This window comes from Haliotis rufescens, unplaced genomic scaffold (assembly GCF_023055435.1).
Source record: "Haliotis rufescens isolate VD_foot unplaced genomic scaffold, xgHalRufe1.0.p SCAF_35, whole genome shotgun sequence".
NCBI classification, from domain to species: Eukaryota; Metazoa; Mollusca; class Gastropoda; order Lepetellida; family Haliotidae; genus Haliotis; species Haliotis rufescens.
In genome coordinates, this window is record NW_025964057.1 from 2816469 (window position 1) to 2834544 (window position 18076).

The 18076-nt window shown below is 42.5% G+C and overlaps 1 protein-coding gene across 4 annotated transcripts in view; it reads left to right on the forward strand.

The window, feature by feature from the left end:
• The window catches only part of LOC124134439 (proton channel OtopLc-like), a 68509-nt gene extending 52837 nt beyond the window's left edge, over window positions 1-15672 (forward strand). For all 4 annotated transcript variants that reach the window (XM_046499247.2, XM_046499246.2, XM_046499248.2 and 1 more), the window contains 5 exons: window positions 494-614; window positions 9099-9435; window positions 9745-9905; window positions 14024-14171; window positions 14747-15672. In XM_046499247.2, coding sequence (XP_046355203.1) covers window positions 494-614; window positions 9099-9435; window positions 9745-9905; window positions 14024-14171; window positions 14747-15645 — 1666 coding nt within the window. In that variant the 3' untranslated portion in view covers window positions 15646-15672. The remainder of the gene's footprint in view (window positions 1-493; window positions 615-9098; window positions 9436-9744; window positions 9906-14023; window positions 14172-14746) is intronic.
• The last annotated feature ends 2404 nt before the right edge of the window (window positions 15673-18076 follow it).

An 18076-nucleotide genomic window follows, 5' to 3' on the forward strand; every position in this document is an offset into this window, starting at 1 on the left:
AGAGTTGCGTCCCTTGGGCACGCCAGAAACCTATGATTGTGGGTTCGAACCCCGGTTCGCCCCGATTATGTTTCTATGTTTGTCAGCACCATACCCGTGCTCGTGGGTTTCACCGAAGTGGTAAACGTCTGAGACCTGCATCACTTCGGGCTTTCCTCCCACATTAAGCTGACACGCCGCGATATAACTGGAATAATGTTAAAAGCGGCGTTAAACCTAACTCACTCACTCACTCACTCTGTATACAATTCAAACAGTCCATTGCGGCTACAGTATGAGATCGAGCCAAGATAACGTTCACGGGTCCTACCCTATTAGGAAGTTAATGTACTTATGATCATGTAACCAACGTGTTTGTGTTTTTTACATTTTCAGTGTACTTGTCGCAGCACTCTACTACAGCTCAGTGTTTGCGTGGTACCTGTTCAATCTTTCTAATTGAGCGTACTGTATGTTTGCCATGTCTCATATGACCTTCTGTTTCTCCCTCAAGGTCAGCGATGACGAAGTTGCTGTGTGGACTTTACTGTCTGTTGCTGGTTGTATTCGGCATCGTATTTGCCGTCGCCAACGCCCTCACCGTCAAGGAGAGGGAACACAAATACTACCTCGAGGTATGTACCTGTCGCTGACTACACTGCTGACAAAAGAAAGTATTCACTTTAAAATTGGATTTGACCAAAAAATTGCAAACGTTATCAAAACGTTACTAGGCTGAAAACAGTCTTCCAAACACTGCACTAAGTACTTAAGCTCCAGAACACACTCTTTGTTACCTTATCAAATACATCACTATCAAAAAACCATTTCTTGTTGTTTCATTTCTAGCCACCATGAAACATGAGTGTATACTTTATTTTGCCCGGCTGTTTACCTGTTATAGCCGTGAATGTTCGTGCTCTAGTTACATAGAATGCATATGTTCTAGTTCGTTCAAGTGCAGCTCAACCCTTACCAAGAACAAGTGGGGCCTGTTAACCACCATGGCCCTATAGTGAGCGTTATATTTACTCATGGGTTCTATTCCCATCAAGGCTAGCGCATGTGTGACGGCGTTCGCTCCATACATAGAAAACGTGCGGTCTAATCCCCAAGGGTGGCCCACCAGTAAACGCTTTCGCTCGTTACACAAAACACACGGGTTCTGATCCCACTACTGCTTCGTAACATAGAGTTTGTGAACCAAACTTCCAAGATGGCGAACCTCAGAGAGAACGTGGTTGACCTATTTGGTGTCGTTAACATCCGGTGATGGGGAGCTATTTAGCTTTGAGGAAGTCTATCAAAATCAGTGTTAATCTGGCATGTAATGATGACGGTTCAAGCTGTAATAGTTTTCATCATTACACAGCTGCAAATCAAAAGATATAATCCTGTTTTATGTCCCTAACTTGCCATTAACGCAGAATATTGCGCTCATGCCTTCATATGAAGTTATTTGATAAGGGTGGCCCACCAGTAAACGCTTTCGCTCGTTACACAAAACACACGGGTTCTGATCCCACTACTGCTTCGTAACATAGAGTTTGTGAACCAATTTATTTCGACTACAGGAGAGCACACATAAACACTTGTTCTGCGAGTGTTAGAACACCCATGCATCTGCACCCACAAACATCTCCGCCTGTTAGACGTTGTCACACATGGTGCTGTGGAGGTGGTGATTTATGTCCACGTACCGCCATCTTGGCTAGGCTACAAGTGGAAGACTGAATGAATCGGCAACACAGGACCCAGCATGGCGGCAGACATACGTCATCTGAACACCGCCACACGGTGGGGCAGTCCTCATCACAGTGGTTGAATCACACTGGAATATCTTCAAAACGTGCTTACATCATAGACCTATCAGTGGGTGTAAAATATATTAAGTATAAAACTTATCTGAGATAAACCTGTAATTGACACGTTTTCAGATGGCATGTACATTACTCCGCCCTGTGGCGTGGGAATGTCAGAGACAGAGAGTGTTTACTTTGCACGAAGTAGGAAATGTTGCATCTTAGTCAGAGCCTCCATCTGATAAATCTTGACACGGGTCAGATTCTGGCGCTTGGGGTTTAGGCAATCCTGGGTAACATCAAATATGTCGCCTGTCGACTGAGGTTGTTCAACATCAGATATGTCGTCTGGCGACTGAGTTTGTTCAACATCAGATATGTCGTCTGGCGACTGAGTTTGTTCAACATCAAATCTGTCGGCTGAGGCTGGTGAACATCAAATATGTCGTCTGTCGACTGAGATTGATCAACATCAAATACGTCGTCTGACGGCTAGGGTTCTTCAAAATCAAATATGTCGTCTGTCGGCTGAGGTTGGTGAACATGAAATATGACGGCTACTTCTTGTACTCCTTGTCGCAAATATATGACTCAAATCATGCAGTCGTGTATGTAGGAGGTGACAAAAAAATGGGGAATGTGAGAAATACATCAGTCCTCAGTGACGGTCCTCTGTGACGGTGTGAATCAGTCAGCTCTGAATACGTGACAGTCCTCAGTAGACCTTCCGGTGCACAGCCACGTCACCCTCACTGCGCAGACTCAAACCACGTCACCTCCAAGCTGCACCGATCTCACCTTGGCCTGTGACATCACATCACATGCTTCATTCATTCGTTCCGCCCCGCTGACAACTTCCAAGATGGCGAACCTCAGAGAGAACGTGGTTGACCTATCTGGTGTCGTTAACATCCGGTGATGGGGAGCTATTAAGCTTTGAGGAAGTCTATCAAAATCAGTGTTAATCTGGCATGTAATGATGATGGTTCAAGCTGTAATAGTTTTCATCATTACAAAGCTGCAAATCAAAAGATATAATCTTATTTTATGTCCTTAACTTGCCATTAACGCAGAATATTACCCTCATGCTTTCATATGAAGTTATTTGATAAAACATCATTCAGTGATGAAGGAACATCCCCGTTGTGTATAACCCGTCCCTGCCGGTCAAGATAACACGCCTTCTAAGGTTTTTCTATTTGAACACCATATTTGTTGATGCAAATAGATTCAAATCATTCAATGAAGCTGTGAGCAAAGTTGAATTGGGTTTGTTCGTTTGTTTGTTTGTTGTTTCCGCCTCACTCAGCAATATTCCAGCTATATGACGGCGGTCTGTCAATAATCGAGTCTGGACCAGACAATCCAGTGATTGAGCATCCATCTACGCAACTGGGATATGATGATATGCATCAACCAAATCAGCGAGTCTGACCACCCAATCCCGTTAGCCGCCTCTTACCACAAGCATGGGATGCTGAAGGCCAGTTGTAACCTGGATCTTTTCGGGAAGAAAGACAGAAGGAAGGCCACGCTTTAAAAATGTCTTTGTTTATAGACATGCGTGTCTGTAGAGATGCTCGTCTTCACATTTAGACAGATTAATAAACACCTGTATCTCACCAACTGTCTACAATACCACTTGTTTGTGGCGTTGTCATGGGGATTCGAGTCTGCCTAGTGTACCTGGGCTCTATTTCAAATATTGGCAGCCTCAATCGGAGGTCACATTGACATGGTAGCGTCTGTGTTGTAACCGGTCGAGCCCCCCCCCCCCCCCCCCCCCCTGGGGGTGCACGTGATGCAACACAGAGGGGGTGCGGTAAACAACGCGTGAGGGCCGGGGACTGGCTGTCTGATCCTGGGTAGCCGCGTGTAGTGATCCACAGGTTTCAAAGTCCATATCTGTCTGTTCTGTAACTTACATACGACGCGTACTTAATGGAATGATTTACCATCCTGGAGATGGATGCTATCCAAGGACTCTGTGTTGGATGCTTGTACACAACAGCAGTCTTCCTGTGAGGCCAGACGTAGAGCAGGAACTGGTTGAATGTACTCATTTACAGGGATGGAGGCACAGAAACTCGTTATTGGTCAGTAAATAAAAATTATATACCCCGCCACACACACACACCACCACCACCACGTTAACGAGAATTGTTAACGTGTATATATGTTATTACGCTACAACCTTCTTTTTCGTTTATGAGTACTATCAAATATAGGGGGCACGGGTGGCCCAGTCGTCTAAGGCACAGAGTTGCGTCCCTTGGGCACGCCAGAAACCTTTGATTGTGGACTCGAATCCCGGTTCGCTCCGATTATGTTTCTAGGTTTGTCAGCACCATACCCGTGCATCACTTCGGGCTTTCCTCCCACAATAAGCTGACACGCCGTGATATAACTGGAATACTGTTAAAAACGGCGATAAACCCAACTCACTCACTCACACTATCAAATATAGGTTATCCCTCAATATATCTTAACACCCACTAGTACCGCGTGGATCTGGTTCACCTTAGGTCCCCCAGTCGACTAAGTGGACTCAATGACTTAGCGGATTGCGCGTCATCATGCGTGGATGTGTGAATCGTCCCCGTGATTACAGTCACTGGTCTATCTGGGACAGAAGATAATAGATAAGACAAGATAATATTTATTGCAGAAACATTCCATTACGAGACAGATGCAATTTTGTTAAGACAAACATTATGATTCATATTCATATATACAGACATATATAATTCACACTCCTGTAGACACAAAAACCAATCAAAATTACATATTTGATATTGTAATATATAAAATGTCAACGGTTGATTAGGATGAATGGGTGTTTATTGTTTGAAATGATAGTCATGGAAACATGCAATTTATATTGATGGCTTCATTATTTGACAGGATGTAGTCAAATAATTTGTTTTCATGGTTTGATACAGTGAAGTAGGTAGTGTTTTTCATCTTCATATTTGTTTACTTTCATGCCGCGCGATCTTCCTGGGAAATTGCTGACTGCGGCGTTATCACTATTCAATCACTCAAAGGGGTACAGGTGGCCCGGTCGTCTAAGGCGCCGCGATTCGCTTTGCAGAGTTGCGTCCCTTGGGCAAGCCAGAAACTTATGATTGTGGGTTCGAATCCCGGTTCGCCCCGATTATGTTTCTAGGTTTGTCAGCACCATACCCGAGCTCGTGGGTTTCACCGAAGTGGTAAACGTCTGAGACCTGCATCACTTCGAGCTTTCCTCCCACGTTAAGCTGTCACGCCGCGATATAACTGGAATACTGTTAAAAGCGGCGTTAAACCCAATTCACTCACTCACTCACTCAAGCAAACTCATACCCACTGAATGGGTAATAATGGCCATAATTAATTAGATTATTACAGTACCATGGCGGTAGGTATCATAAAGTCTCTACCCACCAGAGACGTATATATGTGGCAACAGCATATGCCCTCGGGGTCCGATCGCGCGTGTGATCACACTTACTGCTATGTAACGCGAGCCATCGCCTGTGGAAATAGGTAGTAATGATCTAATGAAACGTCTTTCAATAACGCGTTCCAGTGACCTTCACTCAGCACACCAGAGGCGCTGTTCTGTCCCCGATACTGAGCGCCTCCTTTACCGGAAGTTACACACACGTGACCCGTGTAATGAGGCTGATACCTTCTCCTCACAGGGTCGTTAGGGAGCGTGGTGTGTGTATAATCTCATTACTCGGCACTGCTGATGAGCTGTATCAACATTACCCGGGGCTTGTGTATTGTTATGGCAAACTTCAGGGACACTGATTCCTTAATCGCTGATAATAAATTGTATTATTGAGACTGTTATAAGTAAAATACACAAACAGCGTCCAAAGTAGTTCTTATTAAATGTTCCACTTTGACATTTCATAACGCTGGCCGGGTCGTAACGTGGATTTACATTCGTCGTCGCAGGTTTTGTGAGAGACCACGACAATTCAGCGTCATTTTTCTCTTAAGATGTATTTGATACTGTTTCGTGAAATTTCGATCAGAAATGCATCTAAAAGAACATAAAGTAAGAAACCCCGTTTATCCAGCCATAACAAGTTAAGTAAGTCGAGACCCTGTTATTCCTGTCATGTTCGTGTTAATATGGTGAACCCCCGTTAATCCAGTCATTACGTGAAAAGTATTTTGAAACCCCGTTATCCGGCCATGATCGTGTTAAGAATGGTTAAATCCTGATGTTCCGGAAGATACCGTTCCCAGTGAAATCATCCGGATTAACAAATGTCCGTATTCACGAATCATGGTGAGGTGCTAGTGCCCATGTTTTCAGTTTGAAACGGAGCGGTGAGGTAGTCTACTAGTTTATGCGTTTGCCGAATGTCCATTCTCAATTCTCACTCACTCACTCACTCACTCCAGTTTAAAAAGTGGTCCGTATTAACGAGGTTACACTATCTTCCACAATCTGATGGAAGTGCTACAGATCCACCGAAGTACAACGTCTGAATGTAGAATAGAAGGTGTTGTACAGAAAGTCTTCATAGGACAGGGTACAAGCAGTACAACGTCTGCATGTAGAATAGAAGTTGTTGTGCAGAAAGTCTTCATAGGACAGGGTACAAGCAGTACAACGTCTGAATGTAGAATAGAAGTTGTTGTGCAGAAAGTCTTCATAGGACAGGGTACAAGCAGTACAACGTCTGAATGTAGAATAGAAGGTTTTGTACAGAAAGTCTTCATAGGACAGGGTTCAAGCGGTACATCTAATACATTAAATATTGATGCATAGAAAATTATACACAAACAATTCACACATGAACAAGCTGGACATGCATGCAGTTGCTAAGGTATTTTCTAACTTGGTAACCTGGGTTAGATTATGCCGAGGACGTTTGGTATATGGTATTTGAAACACTTTTGGCAGAAACAGATGTAGGATTGAGGAGATCTTTATATTTTAGAGACGTTACTGAATTTAGGCTTCTGAGTGATGGTTGTAGGTTAGATGTGAACGTCTGATACAGAGAACATCGTAGTAGAAAATCATCTTCCACTTCACCACCTGTGCAGTTCTTACAATATATTTCGTTAGATAGTAAGAATTGCACAGGTGGTAAACAACAAACAAACTTTCGCTAGATGGCGTACTGGTGTATCTGCCTTCTCATGATATCAGTCACCGGATTGTCTGGTTCAGACTCGATTATTTACAGACCCGCCGTCTTATAGCTGAAATATTGATGAGTGCGGCGTTAAACAACAAACAAACAAACTATTTGAACTGTGTGCTCCCAGTCTGTTAGCGAGATTTCAATAGGGAGGGGTAGGGGGCAGCTCTTGTTTATAGTTTTATTTACGTCCATATGTAGATAGTTTGTACCCTGCCCCGCGAGGGTGTTCTGCACAATAAAAGTTCTTGATTCTTGATTCTTGCTCCCTAAATCACTCACTCACTGACCTCGATATGACCTCCGACAATGGCCGACATAAAACAATGGTCGTTCAGTGGAATGGGGTAATTTACTGCAGTGGTTCACGTGCCTGGACATTGAGGAATTCGGCCACATAAACAGAGGCGTCCATATAGCATGGCAGGCTGGCCAGAGGATCACAGAAGTCATGGAACGCCGTTTGCCTAAGTAATTGATGCTAGAGAACATTCTGAATCCACTATATGGCGGACAAGAGGTCTTCATTACCTGCAGACTGCCACCCTTCAGTGGAAGGCTAATGAAGCGCCACCAGTGTGTAGATACTGTGCAGACCACACGTCCTGACAGAGCGGATCGTTAACATACTGCTGTCTTGTCTGAGAGACGCTAACATAGTATCATAGGCAGTTTGGCAGGGTATATAGGTTTTAACAGGGAGTCTATATGTTTTAACAGGGAGTGTATATACGTTTTATATATTCCCTTAATTAAGTAAGTTGATTATATCTATTTAAATAAACAGAGTGCTGCCAATACAAATTATAACAGCAGCTGGGGTATCATTACCATGACCCAACATATGTTTGTTTATTGAGGGGGGAGTAACATTTGATTGTGGTTTAAATTATCTACAAACTCTTGTCATGATTTAAAATGAGAATGCATAGTTAAATCATGTACATATATCTTCTGTGAGTATATTACAGGAAGTAAGTTTTGGTCTTTTGATGGGGTGTAATCCTAACAGTCAGATACGAACAAAAGCACTTCTACAAATACGTCTAAAGTTTTGACAGTTTATCTTCAAGAGAGCTAAAAGAAGCATCTGTTTTCACAAAATATAATTTCTACTGATTTTGTTGAAACTAATAAAACGGACATGAAACTTGTGCAGAGCTTCTGCTGCTCATAAGTAAAGAAACGTCTAAGAAATATATTCGGTTAGTAACACAGTGGTTGCAGTTTTAATGTCTCGGCCCAAACATTTCTTTTGTAGTTGATAAATGCCACTGAGCTTATGATGAAACTCGGGTACTACAGTCCACCAACAGAGAACATCGACCCAGTTCAAGAAAACAAAAATTGTCAATGCATACATCCAGTCCGACACAGATTCTGTGGGCGTAATAGGCAAGCCAGCGGTGACAATTAGTTGCATGGAAATCAGTGATGACTCCGGGTGCTCGGGAACGCGCGTTTAAAAAAATAATATATCATAAATTCTCAGAATAGTAACTTTAGACTGCGTCTGTACGTTTAGTTCACAATAATATAAGGCTAGTCCGGATCTTTCTTTTGTCATCATATTTGTCGCCAAAGTTGTAATATTATAGGTTGTCCATCGGCCTCGAGGGGGACTTGGTAGACGTTACGTTATCTTACGTAAACCAATGTAGGCCCTACATCAACCCACGACACCCGTGGGACCGGTGCACAACGGATTTATCCTACAGCAAGCCTAATTATATTATAAATATTTCTTATGTACAACTCCTCAGGTCCTAATCGGTAAGAATACCACAGTTCGGCATTTTTCACCTCGTTCATTTTTCACATACACCGAAGCGAAAACAGAAAACAAACTGGAGTTATTTCCCCTAGATCCATTTTATTCGGGAAATATAGTCTATATCGAGAATGGCGTCTTACATAATTAATTCGAGATATAAAATTGCGTTTCGTATGCTGCAAATGTTACATGCCATCAGTTCGGCAATTTGAAATGTAAGCTACATGTCAGTGGGGTGCATTGATAATGATAGAATGGGTCTCAGCCAATCAGAATCCGACATTCATGTGTAAGGTAAGATAGTACATACTGCATTGTACTTGTCTGTAATGATGCCACAGTGGTATAACGTAATACATCTCCTTACACCTGCATTCCTCCCTTCTCAAGGTGTTCCTGGTCTACCTGTACGCTGGCTCCCTAATCGTCCTCCTCTATCTCCAAATCGGCATCCTCCGAGGCGTCAAGGTGCGCCAGAACTTCTTCGACCACAACATCAAGGTGGTGATCCGGCGCAGCACTGAGAACATCCAGCAGTCGCCGTCCCCAACCCGCAGGTCCAACGATGACGACAGCATCCTGGAGAAGGAGACCCGCAAGGAAGCTCTGGATCAGATATCAACCGCCAGCAACGCCTCCATGCGCAGTCAGCTCGCACTTCCGGCGGATGGGGAAGTTGCGCATGTCGGAGAGGGAATCAACTTTTACCTCCGACTTGGGGCCCTAGGTGAGTAGAGATGTGCGATATACAAAAGTGATACTTCAAGTATTCTGAATATGTTTGTTATGATTTTTTTCTTTTGTCATAATTCATAGATACCCTGGTTAATCCATGTCAAATCTGAGGGAAACATCTGCATCCATTTGTAATCGTGTTTGGATGACGGGTATCGCCTAATACTTCAGTGCCAGTAACAAGACAATGAAAGTGTGAACGCAGCTAGAAACAGTTCGTAGTACCCCTGTGGTATTTCAGTTATTGTATACATGGCAGCCTACCTAATGTTGTGAACATTGCATTATATGTGTTTTGCAGCGTTCAGCATTGGGAGCGTCACCCTTGACGGTTTCCACATCTCGTCCTACTTCGAGACCGACAACACGGAGACGTGCGAGAGTAAGATCTTCACCCTTGTGTATGTTCTCCACCTCATCTTCACCTTCGTCCAGACGTTCTTCCTCTTCAAGAACCACAAGGTAACTGTACACCTACCCCTCCTCTTCTGAAGGGGCCACGGGGCGCCCTGTGTGATTCCATGGAGGTCGATGGCGGTCAATGCTTGGGTGAGATCAAGCGATATCTACGCTGTATATGGAAAAAATCAACTTTTCCACTTTTATCAACAAGTGTTGATATATTTGATATCAAAAGACACTCGGGTGAGATTCTCTATATATCTTCCGACCGCCATCGACCTGATGTAGCCCGAAATGCAAACAGGGTGCATTGTGACACGACACACTCGTGACGTCATATCAAACACTTTGACGTCATGTCATTCGTCTATGCTTGCCAGCCGACTTGTATGTACAGATCGGCGACTGGCCAATCATATAGCTGGATTCTTTAATGAGTAATGATAAAAATGAATACATGTAGGTGTATGGCCATGAAATCAGTTTCGAGAAATTAAATCGTTAGATGAACAAATATATGTACTTTCACATAATCCAAGCACTTTCAGATCAAAAGTGATGGCTAACGGAAGCGCTCATAACGATGAAGATGAATTACATGATGTTTAATGTTGTCGCGTCAATGTAACATCAAAAGACAAAACCTAATATGAGTATGCGTTAAAATGTCTGAGTACCGTTGATCCAAGATGGTCTTATCTGCAAGTTTATTTCTTTCGGAAGTACATTCGTCTGTATCTGCAGTGAATCCACGCAACGGGTAGGATTTGTATATTCCCGCACGGTGTGCCGTGTTATTGCAATATTTTGTTCTCAGTTGGAACATAAACTGTTTGACAGACGAGACTTGTTTAAATAAATAGATTTCAGTCAATCACAATTACATCAGGCGATATGACTTCATATACTATGGGAATGTCACGTGATGCCTCGTTTCCGCTTTACACTTAGTGGCATAAGCCCAAACTCTCCCTGTCAGCATCCCCCCTCTCACTGAATCTGATACTCTTTAGCCATGATCTTATCAGTTGTTCCCCTGCTCCAGTGAAGCAGGCACGGTCAAGCTGGTCCCAGTTTGTTTACTTTAGGGCACTGATGGCGTGGATCAGCTTGACACTCAAGAATTGAAACATAAGACTCCAAGACAAAACAGTGAAACTACAGTGACCAAATCAACTCTTTGAAAAACGTTTTGGAGGTAATAATTACAATAAAGTGTCTATTCACTGGAAACTGACATCCCTTGACCAATATATAAATCATGTTCAATTAGGTAAGTTTTTATGTTTATCGGGTTTAAACCCAATTAGGCAATTCATTAGCCATTACTAATGATGGTAGTTTTGGATTAGGCTCATACTCATAGGTATGTTAGTAGACTAACCCTTAGTCTATATAATTTTAATAAAAACCAATATCGCCAATAAATTGAAAAAGAGCCACACAGAGATGAGAGATTCAGCTTTTAGAAAATTTTATACTTGCTTCATGTTTTAGGGCTATACCATTTCAGTAAGGGGAAGGCAGAAAGGAAACTAAAAAGCTTGAGATTCTGTGAGGCAGACTAGTGTTTTAATAGTATTCTGTTCAACTTGCTCTTTCAGTGAAAAATTGAAAAATGGATTTATACTGGAGCAAATTTACAATATGTTCGCCACAACAAATAATGTTCAAAACTGTTTGACTGCCATGTACACACAATGCCATTTAGAAAGTGGTCAAATGTAACAAATAGTATATTTGGGATAACACTGGTAGTCAAGATCACATACTTTGTGTACCCCTCTGACAAGTGTATATTTGGCAGGGCTCCCATGGCCACTTGTCGGACTTTCAATTTTGTTTAAGCCTCGGTGGCTGAATGGGTTAGATCGCTGACTTTGTGTGCTGGCGATTAGGTGCCTCACTCTGGCAGTGTGGGTTCGAATCCTGGACGGGACTCAACCCGAAAAAGTACGAGAATCTGTACTTTGCAAAGAAAGTGTTATCCAAAATATAACATTTGTTACATTTGACCACTTTCTTAATGGCATTGTGTATTCATAGCTTTCGGCCATGGGAACAGTGCCAATTTACACTTGTCAGAGGGGTACTCAAAGTACGTGATCTAGACTACCAGTTGTCGGACTTTCATTTTTGTGGAAGCCTCGGTGGCTGAGTGGATTAGAGCGCTGACTTTGTGTGCTGGCGATTGGTGCCTCAGTCTGGAGAAACTGTACTTTGCAAAGAAAGTGTTATCCAAAATATATAACATTTGTTATGTTTGACTACCACTTCAGTTATTAAAAGGATATATTATATGCCTCAATAACCTCCTCAAAATCTAACGTAGCAATGTAAAATGGTTCCTCAAACCTTTTTGAGAATAATATGATGGGTAAAATTTTAAACTTTATAATTAGTGGGTTTACACTTGTCAGAGTGGTACACGAAGCTTGTGAGTACCATTTGTCAAACTTCCATTTTCGTCCCAGATGGGACTCAACTCCAACAATGATTACTAGGGTTTGCACTTTACAGATAAAAGTTTTATCCCAAATATGACATTTGTTACTTTGTACTTACTTATGTTTTAAATACTCTTTGCCATCAAAGTTAGAACAAATAGGGGTGACTATGGTATTTACATGAAAGGAAAACCAAGATGAAACTATTTCTATATAGTTTGTTTTAACTTAACTTCTCGTATCTACATGAATGTAACCAGAAGACCACGTGCACCAATTCCAGTACTGGGCAGTAACTTGATGTCCATTGCACCTGCAGGTTTATGAACACGCTTATAGCTCTTGAAAGATATTTCTTATTATGTCAAATGTTGAATCCAGTAAGTAAATACTGTTTCTGCTTCATGTAAAAAACCCACTTGATTTGTTAATTATGAACATTTGTTTTAATTATTCATCAATGTCTACTGTACTTTTGATGTTTTCGTACACAACTGACTAGATAAATGTTTCATGGCAAAAGAGTTATACTTTGTAATATGTCTTGCCTGCTTTTGAAAGCATTAATAAAGCCATTATGTTACGCACAATAAATTTAAATTTAAATGGGTTGTCTACAAGTTGACCAATAAACTTTCTTTTAATCTGCAGAACATTTAAATGTTTCGAAAGTAGTTTAAAATAACCAAATATCAATATTTTAAAAGAAGACAATTATTTTCTGGACTCACATACATGTCGTCTGCTACAGAAGAGCTTGTGGTCATTAATCAGATGTGACACACCGGGGAAGCTGGCAAGAGGACCCCTGCTGATAGCGGGAGTTTTGGGGGGACTGGAATGCAGTTAGCTGTTCCTCACTTTGAGGATTTCAGAGACCCTTATTCCACTAAGTGTTTACCCTAACACGGCTAGACTTGCCACGGCGCTCATTACTTAACAGGAAACAATACTCAATCCAAATGTGCCGTTAAATGCATTTTAATAAGACCGGTTTAATCTTGTGGTACGTAGACAGGGCAATGATCAAGTACTATCAAGTAAATACGTTAAGTCAGATTAAGGACCCGTGAAGATCCGGGTAAAAAACAGGTCTTGAGCAATCCATGCGACTATGCTTGTCGTATGAGGCGACTAACGGGATCGGATGGTCAGGCTAGCTGACTTAGTTGATGCATGCCATCGTATCCCAATTGCGTGGATCGATACTCATGATGGCAATCACTGGATTGTCTGATCGAGACTCGATTATTTACAGACCGCCGTCATATAGCTGGTATATTGCTGTGTGCGGCGTTAAACAAACATACAAATATACAAGACCAGATTAAGGTGGCACAGAGTACAGCTATTAATAAGATGTATTTACAAAGAACATATGCATGGTCGATGGTACAGTTGTGCAGATGATTATTATTTATCTACCGAGTTAGAATTAGTCTTCAGCGACCCATGATTGTCGTACTCGCAAGAGATTGATGCTCATGATGTCAATCACTGGATTGTTTGGTCGAAACTCTCTACCGACCGCTGTCATATAGCTGAAATATTTCTGAGTGCTGCGTTAAACATCTAACAACAGATCTACAGGTATATTTCTGCCGAGCATTAGGAATTGTTTATTTGTATGGTTTCACCCAATGAATGGACGAGAAGTACCATCGAAACGTCACGTTACACTGCAATGCGCTATGGTGCAGTTCAGTAAGACCAGTTTTGTGTATATTTCAGCTGGTGATTGACAAGTGTAAACCTGCGGTGAGGTTTGGGCTCATGCATCTCCTAGCAACCAACATCTGTGTATGGGCTGTCACGGCAGTCACGGAAACGGCCGAGGATTCCCGACAGCAAGACTTTTTCGCAAGGGTCAGACAAAATCGTAAGTCAATTGCATCATATCCGACGCTGAATCACACTGACCATATTATTGTGCCAAGTAACAGATTTAAAAATGAATAAATATAATGTTATTAAACTATCTGATTGGAACGACTTAATAAAGTAATATCTTAAACAACTAATACGACAAGTAACTAAGACATGCATGACTTCAGGCTCCCTCCAATAGTAAGCGACCGCTTCCGTGGTCTAGTGGTAGAGCGTCCGACTGGTCGGCTTGGAGTCACTATACTGTGTCTGAGAGGGTTATTCTGTTATTATGTTAAACTGGGGCATGGCATCCCAGTGGGCTAGCACTATAAAATCGGCATCAGTCCGGACTAGTACAAACAGCCACACACGTGTATGCACGTCGTTATATATGTGCAATAATCTTGAATGCGACGTTAAACCCCATTTCCCCTCCCCATTAGCAAGCAGACACGCCATGTTATAACTGAAATATTGTTCAAAGCGGCGCTAAACAAACGTTCTCACTCACTTACTTCATAAGTAATTCACTGTTATCCCCGGAAGTGACTAAGCTGTCGTTCATATATGTATCTCGCCTTACAGACAGCTCCATCTATCTGACGCGAAGCTGCTACGAGGAGGAAACGGTGGCGAGGACGGCATCCCCCTACCTCTTCCCCTGCACCATCATGTACAGTATCATCGCCGCCGGCATCATCTACCGCATGTACCAGCACGTGGGGGTGAAGGTGAAGCAGCGATGGCCAAGTCACACCTCTCTCACCAGCTCGGCTCCCCACGGCGCCGCCAGCATGGACTGCGAGAAAGCCAACAAGGGGCTCTTCTCAGGCCTCCTCATCGCCGTCGTCACTCTCATCTCCATAGCAACATTCTTTGTGTTTGAGGCTCGTTTGAAAGACCCTGAAACAGCCATCAATGTGTTCTTCGTGATGGAGCTTGCCCTCCTCAGCATCACGGGTGTCTGCATCGTCATCGGGCACATCCGGCTCACTCAGCTCAAGTTCATGGAAAACTACTTCCTGTCCTTGGATTCGATCCTCCTGGCAGTGGCGGTAGGGGGCGCTTACATCTACTTGAGCTTCATGCTCATCTCGGCGGCGTCCACCGTCAACATCCAGAGCCTCTCCAGCATTCTCTCCCTTGTTGTCATCACCCTGGGACTGATACAAAGCACCATGCAGACAGTCTTCATCCTCGACGGCCTGTGCAGGTGTTCGGAGAACGACAGCCAGATTGACAGGAAGCCCGGTCGCGCCATCGTGACCTTCACCTTGGTCTGCAACTTGGCGTTGTGGGTAGTAGGTATGTTCGAGAACAAGAAGACGACGGTGATCCCCTTCCATCAGGACTTCTACGGCATCCTCAGCTGGAACATCATGCTGCATCTGTGTGTGCCCCTCTACATCTTCTTCCGCTTCCACTCCGCTATCTGCCTCTCCAAGATCTGGTACCAAGCCTACCAGAAGGAGAAGATGCCTTGAGCTGTCACGTGGCACGGGGATCATGTGACGTGTGTGATGACAAACGTGACGACGCTTTTGTGACGATTGTCACGTGACTGTATCTTTGAACGTTGTTAATAACCATGCCAAAGACAATGACGTATTCTTTCAAGGCAGCTGGCTCACAGAGAAGGGAAGAACCGGTTGAACCATTGGGTACATCCGGGTGATTCCGTCATGGCTGGGATTACGGCAGGAACGTACTACAGAGCTAGTACTCGGTTTGGACTTAATGTGTGACTGCGTGAGCAATTTGTGACAAATAACAATACTCTTGTTTCCGCTATTTGTATCGTAATACTTGTTGGCTTGTTCTCTTGTCTTGACTCGGACACCCAAGGCAGAGATGAAAGGTAAGCGGGCGAGAGTTTACCGTGCACCTGCTGACGTCGATTCAAGGAGAACACGTGCTGAGACGTTGACATTGACGTGTAAAACAGGCGCGTGGCTCTGTTCTGACAGGAACTAGAGAAAAAACATAAACTGCAGCTCTTCACGTCAAGTAGACAGAGAATATGACCAGTGTCATGGACGTCAAAAACGTCATCAACAAGGATACCCTGAGTCGATGTTTTAGGTGTGATGACCAAGATTAATGCTCCAGTATTAAAGTGCCTCCAAGGAATTGGATATGTGGCATTTTGGTTGCCATGGTAACAACAAACATTAGAACAATCATGACCATAATGAACGAACGTTGGCGTGTAAAGTGTAAAATGTAAAGTGTAAAGTACATCAGCTCATGGCATGTGATCAACTGACATCTACTCAACTCAACCGCTCCTTCTACACGCAACCGTCAAGTATTTTAATGCATTTATGAAACATTAATGATTTTTATTTCCTTTCATATTGAACTAATTTTGTATTTTTATAATCTCGTAGCTAGGTTACATATTCTATTGATATTGTACTAATTATTGTTTACCGTCCGTCAAGCAGGTGATGCTGATAATGATGTGAGTATCTAGCCATGTCAATAAGTGCTACAGTCGTATCTGATCGCCGCACGAAATACAGGCTGCGCGTATGCGCGGCGTGCAATAAAGAACCACTGGCATGATATATGCTGTATAGTAGAAGCATAGACCTCACTGTGATGATATGGAACATTATGGAGTACTGTTTAACTTTTGTAATTATTATTTATATATTAAATTAAGACACGTGCGTATTTAGAGTATAGATTACGCTTATTAACCATCAGTTATATAGCCCATACTCGTCATAGAGAAACCTTTGCTCAAACCAGCCAGCTTTGTCCGACTCCCTCTCGGTGCTACATCATTTAAACATCGTAAATCGTATCGCATAGTCTTTAATATCAGGGCGGGTGGGGATATCTGCAGTGTATAACGGAAAATGTTGTGTTCCTCAGTATTAATGGCAGTTAAATGGCATTTGTGACTTAAAACTTCTCATTTAGATATTTATGATACGGGTGAAGAGGAACTTCAGTTGTGAAACAGATTTCAAAATGGCGCAGATCTCATACTCTGTACATAGATAATCACTCATACTCGGGAAACTTCGTCAATTTCCGTACGTTTCTATATCTCTGATTAGGGTCATGATAATAACATTGACTTATTCAATATTTTGAACATTTTGGGATCTTGTTGCGGCAATATTTAATTTTTTTTATTTTAATACAAGTCATCAAGCATTTAATACAATTCTTAGCCTAAATTACAATAACCAAAACATGACTAGTAGTTTCTTGGTCAGAGATATGATGATCGCACGGTGGTGTGACGAATGTCATTGCATGTTCATTGCTGTAAGTGCCTTGTAGCAAGTCTAACGCCAGGCCTGCTGAGACGGCGGTGAACGTCACGCCACACTCGTCATATTCGTCATAAACGTCACTTAGGAACATTGTGCATTTTGTTTCCATACTGAATTCAAAACATTTTTACTTTGTGAAAGGTCATAAGGAACATTGTTCGTTGCGTCTTCATACTGAATTCAAAACATTTTTACGTTGGGAAAGGTACTAAATGACGTTGATGACGCTAGTGACGTTACCGCCGTTCAGCAGGGCGGGTTTTAGCGATGAGCTGTACAGGCAGGAAGACAGTTTTAGAGTAGCCAAATAAAATGATAAAATACACATTTTGTTTTGTTCTGTATCTGATATTTAATGCCAGGTGTGCCAGTGTTGGAAGCAGGCAAATTTATTATTTCTTGCATTGTTTGATCAGCTAGTTGATACCTCTTTATAGAGGGTTTGATTTCTTATGAATCTGTCTTGACAGTCCAGTGATGTGTCAGATATTTCCCTGAGTTTATAATGTCTGGACTGATGTACATTTTCGGTCTAGTTTAACACAATTGGTCACAGACCCTCTGGATATCCGGTCAGGATAGGATATCATGTTCGTTATAAGAGACAACTTTGTGACTGCTC